The sequence below is a fragment of the Vigna angularis genome, chromosome 2 (assembly GCF_016808095.1).
Source record: "Vigna angularis cultivar LongXiaoDou No.4 chromosome 2, ASM1680809v1, whole genome shotgun sequence".
NCBI lineage: Eukaryota > Viridiplantae > Streptophyta > Magnoliopsida > Fabales > Fabaceae > Vigna > Vigna angularis.
The window spans coordinates 42,768,407-42,780,267 of NC_068971.1; the positions used below are offsets into that span (position 1 = coordinate 42,768,407).

The window sequence follows — 11,861 nt, forward strand, 5'->3', positions numbered from 1 at the left end:
ATTTACAAAAAAAAAATGTTTTACACTTCAATAAACAAAGAGATACACATAGATGAAATAACAACACTTCTTACAAAATTATCTTATGCAATTATGATGAAAGTAAATATACATTTCAAATATTTAAAACTAGTTATTGTTACATAGACAACAAATTAGATTGCAGGAAGTTACTCGCTTCGTATGTACTAATATATTTTCCTGTATGCTGCAAAGGTTCTTTTTAATATGTTTTATATAATAAAAATTTATTTTATTTATAAAATTATATGTTATAAATAATTGAAATTTGTTTATTATGATTAAAACATGACAAATGAAAAGTACAAATTAATAATTTCGTATTTTTAAGTGAAATTGGTAATTATAATTAGTTTTTCTCATAAGATAAATATTGTTTTTAGTATCTATAGAGTTTTTTGCCACTTTTTATTAACTATAAATTCATTTTACGTTAGTATAATACTGCCTGGTAGTATTGATTTGTGAATACTTTCGTATGTAATACTGTATTTATTATTTTTTATTAAACAATACTTCTATAATTTATATTTATGTTTGACTTTAACGAATTATTTTACGAGCTTATTGTGATTATAATATTATTTTCTTATTATTAATATTCATGCTTTGTATTATTTTACTATCAATATTCATGCTTTGTAGATACTGGATGAAGTTTTTTTCTGTCTTTATTCATTAAAGTTCAAATGATTTTGAACGAAATTCACTACCATTTTTCTAACACTTTGTTCATTTAAATAGATCTCGAGTGAGAAAAATAATGAAATAAATTTGAAAAGATTTGAAAATAAATTTTTTATTATTTATTTGAATAAATTTAGAGATAAGTGAGAGTAAACTTAAAAAGTAAATTTTTTTAATCTCTCACATCAATTAAATTCTACATTAATTCTCACAAACTTTATTTTCAAATCCACTCTCGTTTACCTCCAAATTCACTCAAATAAACAACCAAAAATTTTCTTTCAAATTCATTTAATCACTTTCTCCCAAATCTATTTAAGTGAACAAAGCCTAAGAGTAAATCTTAACTAAAACCCATCAGTTTGAGCACACGATCTGTCTGACAAATTGTGGGTTTAATATCAAATGAAGGAAAGTGAGATATACAGATGGGAAATGTATGTCCAAAATTCCAAAATTCTTGCATGGGTAAACTAGGACTTTACAAACTCATGCTCTGTAACCTGAACAGACTTTGCGTGGGGAAGAAAAGAATATAAAACAAAACTAGTATACGAATACGCTACACTAAACTGGAAATTTTAATATCCAACGTCCTCATCTAATCTACTCAACTTGGCCTTCGTTTTTTTGGAAGCTGGGTCCCCATATACGAATCGTATAATCATCACTGGCAGATGCCAGCATTTGTGGTATTTTGGGGTTCCAGCTCACACAGTTCACAGTCATGGAATGTCCGGATAGAACTTCTATAGGCGTCGGATTCCGACGGTTCCAAATGTATACCTGTATTAAAGAAAATTTAAAGGTGATTTAACCGAATGTTTTACTAACAAAAAAGAATAACAATGTCTTGCAAAACAGATGGGTGGCTTATAGGGAATGTCTATATAAACCCACAAGAACAGGGGATTACCTGTGAATTTTCACTACCACTGGCGATAAAAGTGTTGTTTAATCCACCAAAGCATGACCTTATCACATACTTGTGTTGCTCGTGACCATTAAACCTGGATGGCTTATCCCATTTCCCATCCACATCCCACATATGAATCTCCTGACTGTTGAGATTGACAATGAAGAACTTACTATCTCCTGAGACTGAAAGAGATGTGATTGGGTGCTCCTCTGAAATAACTCGCTCTGCATTTGTTCCCATATGCAGAATACGAATTTCTTTATCCATAAAGACGCTGATAAGATACTCACCGTCTGGAGTAACGGCAAGATCTACAACCTTGGGCATCCTCATTCCTCTCCATGATTTGATCACGTTTCCATCACAATCCCACATGCAGACTCCCTTTTCAGGGTCAGAACTGCCACACGCAAACTGTTTTGAGTTGGGAAACCAGGCGCAAGAGCTGACAACAAAGCCTTGATTCCCAAATGTGCGCTTGCATGTACCTGTTTCAACATCCCATAGCTTCAAAACTTCTGTGTTCCCACATGTTAGTAACTTGGTGTCATCAGGACTCCATGCTACAAAAGATACAGCATGTTGGTGACCATTAAGTGTGTGTTTCAGTGTCAATATCCCATCCTCCAGCACCTGACAAGTTTTTAGAACATTTGAAATGTTTCAACGTGTCAGAATTGTACTTTATTTGAGCTCTCGAGCTAGACACGTGTTCCGGTATTGATTAATTGATTTCCAGACAATTAGAGTGCTATCTTAGTTTACAAAAAGTTGACCTCTATCAAGCTTAGTAATCAATAATTGATTATTCTAATTAATCAACATAAATATAATTAATTATATTCTAAGATGAATGTTAATATTCTAAGAAACTTCACAGCTTTAATGCCAATGAATTTGTCCTTGCTAGGCAATCTGTATTCCGTTAAGCGAAATAAACCTAGATTCTTTATAACCATGAAACTATGACCTACTTATTCACGCCGAAAAAGAACCACAATAGTGTAACGTACATCCTACAAGTATTGTCCATTGGTCAACTGTATTCATAGTCAAATGTTTAAAATGAAGTTGAAACCGGATAATTTTGAGGGCAGTATTACCCCACTTGGATAATTTCACAGTTAACTAACATATATAACTCTGATCTTATAGTAGGATTCTGGTATTTAAGATGTAGAACAGAGACCTAAAATGAAAATTTTCAGATAGGAACAGCTAAATCTCCAAATTCTGATATCTGCCCAGTCATCTCTTAAAATAATTGTCATACACCAAAAAGTGAGCATTAAGTATGGGCTTCATGCCAGTAAAGTAGCCATGTTAGTTAGGGCTTTCTATTAGTCTCACTATCCTCCTCTTTCCAGCCAACTTGTTAGTATAAATAAGATCTTAACTGGCCTATTCCATTCTGGTTTATATTCTGTATCTGAACAAACCCAATTTAACTTTCCTTCTTATTAATTTTCCATAATTACAGCTGTAAATGGAAAAGGTCAAACAAATTTATAAAAATCCCCACCATTTAAATGAAGGTTGCAAATATTTTTCCTTGGCGTGGGAAATGACAGCCTTCTTTTTTCAATAGAATAAAAGCTTGACATATGATGAAGAAAGAAATATAAAATTTTGGATTAAGACATCATCCAAGGTAGAGAGAATAAAAAGGCACGTCTGCACAATAAATCCCTCAAATCCCCATCTTTTTTTATTTATCTTATGAATAACATATCTGAAGATGCAACGTTCTCAGGGATTGATCATTTTGCAGTCTGCATGACTCTATGCTTCTAGCAACAGCATATTAAACATATATAGAAAATGATACAGGAAAAAAACAAATTATGTGGTCCTACAATCAAGATTATTTCTTTTACATTCAACAAGATAATGGTAATGTCACTCTTAGGGTTCCACCCTAATGTTAATAGTGTAAGATTAACTCAGAATGGACATTTGGACCAATCCCACTGATGTTCACTTCTCCAAAGAATTTGCAAATCTTGTTCCATTAACATTTTCTGACCTACCAGTAACCACCACATCAAGACCACAAACCCTTAAATGTAACCGTGATTTATACACGGATCAAAGATGCAGGACATTGCACCCAATAAGGGGATAAAAAGAGCATTGGAAGATTATTAGTGTTTTATTCCTTTTAACTGACATCGTGATATTCCCTTCAAAATCATCCAAATTCTTCACATCCATGAGATCCCGGGTTTTACAGACACAAGCACTAGTATGTAGTTGTTTCCTGATTTGCAATTTTCACAACATTGACCATGGCCGGCCTTGTCCAATTGAAGAAAAAAGACACTTAAAATATATATTTCAAATTTTGAAGTTATACCACTAATTCAGATTGCAAAAATCAACAAAATCACTAGCATTCTATCCTCTACAATAATTCTATTGATTATTCATTTCTAGCTATCCTATAATAATGAGGACTAAGACATTCATGGAGCCTTATAACAAACCTCCAGTAACCGAACTAAGAAATATATGAGCTGGACAAGAATGTAAGAAAATCCATTTCAGTGGTGATAGCATCCATCTTTTCATCGTTCTAAATTAGATTCTAACAAGGTCCTGACATCCATTTATTTCCTATTCAAGTTAGCACCTGTTCTAGCTCAAAGTTGTGAGTAGCTTAAGATAGAGCAGCACCAAACAAAAACAAGAAACATATTCTCTCTTCTTTAAATAAACTCCAGAGTCCAGTCATGATGATGAACTCTACGTATCCTTTTGTCCTAAGCTCCAAAGCACTAACCTATCAATAGATGAATCACACATATCTCCAACCATTTAAATAATATTATAAATACATATATTATTTTCCACTCAATCTGAATGATATTTAGGGAGGGTTTGCCATGAAATGAACCTAAATTACAGTGAATATAAATAGAGGTGAGTTTGCTGAAACTTTTTTCTCGAACATTTGGGAGCTAAAACACAAATTGGCATTTCCAAAGAAGCAATTAATATTCGATGAATCTTATAAAGCTAAAATAAATACTTCATCAGATTACAACAGCACGATACCTTCCATATGATGGCTGTGCAATCATTGGATGAAGAGGCCAGGTACTCTCCATTATTTGAAAATTGAACAAACCAAACTTCATTTTTGTGTCCAGTCAATATCTGCAGCAATAGAAAGAAAAAATTGTTATTAAATATGTAATGCATGCAATATCACATGTTAGCAAAGATTAATTTGGAACCTATGTTCATGATTCAAAATCTGATTTATCTTCTTTTGCCATGCAAAACCTGCTACCCTACTCAATCTCTTGCCATATACCCCCCCAAAAAAACTTCAAATTAGGGATCAGATGATCAGGAAAACAGAGTCTTGTCATACCAGTACTAGATATATCAAAAAACCGTTACCAGTATCATGACTGCCTACTATGTATAAAATCTTAGAGGGGGAGAATATAAAATCTGAAAGTGAAAGTGTATTGTAATTATTTGATATAAGACAGCTGGTATTTTATATACGAGGTGTAATACTCTAGAAGAGTCTGCAGTGAGCTATACGATGTGCCGAGTCAGAACAGTTACGACAGAGATTAAAAAACCTAACTAAATGAGAGAACAGAACAGTGATAGGTGTGGAGACTATATATCTAACAATGTAGATATATAAAAGAAAATGCCATCAAACTATGGTGCAAGAAAAAGGGTGGTGGCTTCGAGTAAGCATAGTATAAGCATTTTTCCTCCCTTTTAAAATATATAACTGAAACTCGTAAGGGGAGCTGGCTTGACCAGTTACATAGTATCCATCCTTTCCTTTGTATAATAGTTTTCCCTTTTGCATAATTTCTAAAGGGGAAGTCCAAAAGATAATCTAAGCCCAAAACTGACCATAAAGGCAAAAAAAACAAAGATTCTTAAAAGCCCATAGCCAACAGATGATATAAATAGAACACTTGCACACGTCACACACACACATACCCTGAAAGGACTTAAAAAGAAGCCCATTACATCATCTTCCAGAATTTTTTTTTCTAAAATAGAGGAACTGCTACAAATGACAGTAGACATGATGAATAAACTGAATAGGACATATAAATCAATCTAAACGCCAAACTCAATGCTGTGACAACTCACCTGAGTCGTTCTAGTAGGAATCCGATCCCTGCTGCAGCGATGATCCTCATAAAGCGATATCTGATTCGACGAACTATGATACATACACGAATCGACCCAGGCCGTAACAGTAGATTCTACCAAGCGCTCCAGCCTTGCTTCAGGCACTGATATGGGAGGAGGCAACAAACTTTCCAAATCTGCCAACAACTTTCTTCTCAGATCATGTACAACAACATCGTTTTCATCAACAACAGCTAACTCCCTATCCTTAAATGAGAGCATGCACATAGCCAGACTGTGAACTTTGCACCTGTCCACATCCAAGGCAGAAACCTGTTTCCTTAACACCGCCAAAGCTAGCTCATCTTCCCCGCAATTCAAGTACTCCCTAACACACTGTCTGGAAACAAGAAGCAAGGCAGATTCCCTTGTTTCCCCCAACACATCCTTTATCGAATTAAGATATTCAATGCTATCGTCCCAATTCCCATTCAATATAAATGATTCAAGCAACTTAAGCTCATTGGACTTGTACGAAATGTCAGATTCTAATTCCAAACAAGCCGCAGAGCTACTGTAACCTAATGAATATAGACACTGAATTATGATCCTCACAAATTCATGCCTTCTAATCAACCCTTCGGTACCTAGTACCTCGCAAGGATTCTCCATACACGAATAAGATGCATGAATAAATCAGAACAAATAGAAACGCAACAATTTGGTGTTAAAAAATCGGAGAATCGAGAAAGGAAAACCCAAAGAGTAAACCCTAGATGCCAAACTGAGTGACACCGTATCGGAAAGGATTAAACAGTTCAAAACTAGAAGCAACGCAACAGAGTGTGTAACTAGAAGTGTCTACAAGATAACGAAAAGAATAAAGATCCAAGTTAAGAATGGGATCAAGAGTAGTAGAACTCAACCGAACTTCAAACCCAAATTAGAATGAAACAAAGAAATGTGAAGGCTGGTTCTCTCTTATCAGTAAGTGATAAGTGACTGATAAGTGACGTGTGCCAGGGTTTAGATCCACCACTTTGAATTTTAATTTATTTTTATTAACTAATATTTAGGACTTTGTTCACTATTAAAGAAAAAAAATACCTTGACACACACAAAATTATTTAGATATTAATTTTAAAAAAATATATAATATTTTTTTTATTTTTTTGTAATTTTTTTTTATAATATGTGTTAAATAAATATAAATATATGTCAGTTCTTGTTACTCTTAATCAAATTCTATCATCAATAGTTCCAACTATCATAAAAGAATCTCTTTTTATATTTCTTTATCCCTAAATTCAAACTAGTTATATCTCAATGCATGTAACATTCTTGACATGTGAAAGTGTGGTGAAGGTAACATATGGTGATTTGACTATGGAAGATTCATAATCTCTCATGATAAGGGTGAATCTTCATCATGTGTATTCTTAAGGCAAAGGTTTGAAAATAGTAGGATACCTTAGAGGGTGACATCATAAAGGATTTTATTATGTCTCAATCATCATAGATAACAAAGAATAAGGCATTGAATAGTGGTTGTAAATTCAGAAAACAAAACAAATGAAAAAAGAGATGCCTTTCAATAAAGTGGATATATGATAAACAACATATGTGTACCATGTACCACCAAAAGTGGTAGTTACACTAGAACCTTTGTCCAAAATTAATAAAAAAAATATTTGGACTATAATCAGATACACACTAATTGGTCAAAAAATGTTAGTCTTATATACAAGTTGATTTTATTTTTATTTTTGGTATAATTTTACTTATAAAATGTATTATTTCATTTTGATTAAATTTATTTCAATAGTTTTACTTTATTATTTTAAAAAATAAAATGTAATAAATTTTGAATCAATTAATTTAACCACCTAACTCAAATAAATTAAAATCTAAAGTCATATTTCTTAATTAGGATTTCTCAGAAACAAAAAGAGACAAACTTTTATCTGAATGCATTCTGTTGGTTTGGGTGTGAAATTCATTCTATCTTTCAATTACTGTAATGTTTTCCACCAAATTATTTAACATTAACAGAGCATAACATATCAATGTCAATATTGCCGGTCCAAAATAGAGAATAGTCTTAATTTAAAACTTATTTTACAAAAAATATTTCAAAAGAAAATAATATCATTATAAATATAATATGGTGTCCTATAAAATGCCATATATACTTAATTAAATTGTTTTATTAGTAAAAAAACAATCCTACTATGTTTTAAGAAGATGAAATGCATCAAATATTGGGATAACTAAAAACATAAGTCTAATTTGTTTTCAAAATGCATTAGGTCTAGTTAGAATGCACAAACATCTTTAAATCAATCTGAATGGAACATGTTGGATCATTCTCATCCTCACTTTCTTTGCTATATATTTATAAAGCATTCAAACTTTATAGTATAGCACATGTTATATCAAAATAAGTTATAAGAGTTTATAAATTATTTCTTAGCTTTAATTTTCTAAAATAACTTATAGGTTAATTTTTTTTACCTACTTTTATCAAGTTTTGAAAACTATTTTTAATATTTTATTAAACAATTATTGGATATAAGTATTTGTTACCTCACGTGGTCCCTTATCCTTCTCTCAGTTTCCTGTATCATCCTTACATTGTTTTTTTTTAAATAATGGTCTCAATCCCAAGACAAAATAAAATTAAAATTAATCTGGGTACATGAGTGTGCATAATTTTTAATTAGCACATTTCACAAAAGTAATTTCTTCAATAAATCTAAATTATGTTATCTTTTATCAATCATTATATAAAATTTTATTAAAATAACTAAATAATTATAAAGTATGAGAAAATCAGACAAAATTTCACAAAAAACATAATATATTTATTATAAAAAATATATAAATAAGTACATATACTCAAAACATTAATTTATCTATTAAAATTGTTTTCTCAAATATATAAAAGTTCACTCTTGATAATAACTTATACAATGATTGGCATTCAATGCGTGAGCATGTCCAATCTAATTCAGATTGTAAGAAAAAATAAATTATGTTATTTTTTTCAGTGTGCCCAGATGAAATTGAGATGGGTAAAGATCTATGAATTTAAAATTTGATTTTAGAATTTGATCACTTGCATAATAAAAATATGGATGATTTAATAATTTACTAAAAAATTATATTTAACAGTATGAAAAAATATTATATAGGTGTATGGGAATGAAACAACATGGGAATGACGTTTAAATTTTCAATCAGAATATTACTTACAACTTTGATGCACTTCATCATGATTGAAAGGACAACAAAATTCATCAGCAATGTGTAACTACCCATTCACTCTAGTTCATGTTTCTAAAGAAAAAAATAAAACTTCCTTAAATGCAGTAAAATAGTTCAAAAATATTAAATGTTTTATCTATATATCTTATTTATAATACTCTCTGGATTTTTACTTTCTTATTTATAATACTCTTAGTAGATTTTTACACTCTTAGTTGATTTTTACTTTTTGAGAGGTGTAATCATAGTTCAATTGTACTCAAACCTGTCTTAATATGGTAATCCATGACTTGTCTTCGTAATTAACTTAACATACTTATCAATATGCAATATCAATATTGACAATAACTATCTTTAAATTAATCAACTTAATAAATAAACTAACTATTTTAGATGCAATAGTTATTATAATTTTAATAAAATTGTTATTTATTGTTTTTTTTCTTTGTCTGTTTATTGGCATACTTTACTTGATTTTATTATTTGATTGGTTATTTATCTGTGTAACCTAATTGTTTTGGGACTATTACTTGAAATAATTCATATTTTAATAAATTCAAGCATAGGAATAACAATAGTAGTTCTAGCCATAGTGATCGTGTGATAGTCAAATTTTAATAAGTATTATCTATAAAATTCTTTGATTTTAATATAATATTAATTTGGTTTAATGTCTTAATAGGTCCTTATTTTTGTCTAGAATTTGAAATATGTCCTTTTTATTTTTTGGCGTCTCAATAGAGTTCTTATTTTTGTTAATTTGATGCAAATAAATCTTTTTCGTCAATTTCATCAAACGGTGTTAATGAGTGTGTGACGTGGCCTGGGGACAGTGCAGTTTTATTACACGTGTCAATAAAAACGTGTGTGAATTCGATTTTTTTAAATTTAAAATTAAAGAATTAAGTAAATATATTATAAATTTTGCTGAAATTAATTAAAGAAAGGGCAAAGATGTACAATGGTATTATTGTTTTTGTTGAAACATCCATTTTTTGTGCAACTGGGAAATCAAAATCAAATTGGGTGCAAATCATTTAGCTATGAGTTCGTTCCAGCAGAAGACCAAAGGAGTGAGAAATCCTTCTATTTCCCCTTCTTATCAGAAACCTTGGACATTGACGAAAACAATCTCTACCCTCTCGTCCATCTTTCCACCGACGGTAACCTCTTCATCTTCTCCAACAACCGCTCCGTTCTTCTCAACCCCATCTCCCACAAAATCGTTCGCACCTTCCCCGTCTTACTCGGTGGCAGCCGCAACTACCCCGCCTCTGGCATGTCCGCCCTCCTCCCCATTAACCTCGATGACCCAAACCCCAAGGCCGAGGTCATGGTTTGTGGCGGCAACGTTCCCGACGCCTTCCACGTTGTCAAGACAACCAAAGTCTTCCTTCCAGCTCTTTAAGACTGTAATAGGTATCACACATTAAACATCACATCTACATGTCTCTCTCAACAATTTTCCCCCCAATTTTTTCCCCAACGAGCCATAAAATACAAAATTCCTCCAATTTGATTTTGATTTCCTAGTTGCACAGAAAATGGATGTTTCAGCAAAATGATTTTGATTTCCCAGTCTTCCTTCCCAATTTTTCCCCAACGAGCCCTAAAATACAAAATACATCTTTGCCCTTTCTTTAATTAATTTCAGCAAAATATATAATATATTTACTTAATTCTTTAATTTTAAATTTAAAAAAATCGAATTCACACACGTTTTTATTGACACGTGTAATAAAACTGCATTGTCCCCAGGCCACGTCACATACTCATTAACGCCTTAACGCCGTTTGATGAAATTGACGGAAAAGATTTATTTGTATCAAATTAACAAAAATAAGGATCCAATTGAGATGCCAAAAAATAAAGGGACCTATTTCAAATTCTGGACAAAAATAGAAACCTACATTAAACCTATTAATTTTTAACATTTGTACATGTTACTTTTAACTCAAAGTTAATCTAGTGTGAATTGATGAAAAAATATTATGAAATTTTAAGTATATTTTTCGCATCATATTTAACTTATATTTTTTTATTTTATTTTATTATATATATAAAAATTAAAACAATAATCTAAAAAAACCAATTATTACCTTCTAACGTCAAAATCTATTAAAGAATTACAACAAAATTAATTTAGAAACCTAACACTCCACTGAATATATAAATAAATTCAAAACTTAATAAAAATAATAGATTAAAAAATATTAAATTACCTACACATTTATATTTATAGACTCTTTACCTCAATGACAATTTAATAAAAATTAAATTATTTTTTAATTTTATTTAACATGGTAATCTCATAGATAATTACCAATTTTGTTTTTCTCATAGCCTATCAGTCATGAAACATCAAATCGGATAGTATAAAACTAACGAGATTCATCAGTATATTTCTCATCTCAACTCACAATTTTTGTAAAGAGAATTAAAATACTATAATGTTAAGTTGTTCATTTAATAAGCTTTATAAGAAACCAGTCTTTCACAAATGAAATCACTTGATAAATCCACTAAAATTTAAACTTATGTTTAATGGTATCTTTTTATGTCTTAGTAATAATTATATATGAAATCTAATCATATAGGAAATCCTTTAAGTATCTAAAGTAACTTAGTTTTATTGTAATGCAACTAGTTGTATTGTGCTTTTATATTCTGGCAACATTTTACAAAAACATTCAGAACCTCGATTGAAAATTCAGTAGGTTACATATTAAATTTTTAAACACTTACATGTATTAAATTTATTTTATTAAAATAAAAAAAGTTATAACATAATTTTTTATATATATTTAAAAATATGACCACACAATAGTATTGATTTAATTCAAATAGAGTG

The 11,861-nt window shown here is 30.6% G+C and overlaps 1 protein-coding gene across 1 annotated transcript; it reads right to left on the minus strand.

Annotated features, from left to right (window-relative positions):
* Window positions 1-1,084: 1,084 nt before the first annotated feature.
* On the minus strand, window positions 1,085-6,714 carry LOC108323009 (WD repeat-containing protein WDS homolog). The gene is made up of 4 exons (XM_017555336.2): window positions 5,762-6,714; window positions 4,685-4,786; window positions 1,625-2,260; window positions 1,085-1,494 (listed from the first exon to the last, which is right to left on the minus strand). The coding sequence occupies exons 1-4, from the start codon at window positions 6,413-6,415 to the stop codon at window positions 1,315-1,317; spliced, it is 1,572 nt and encodes a 523-aa protein (XP_017410825.1). The 5' UTR covers window positions 6,416-6,714; the 3' UTR covers window positions 1,085-1,314.
* Between the last annotated feature and the right edge of the window lie 5,147 nt (window positions 6,715-11,861).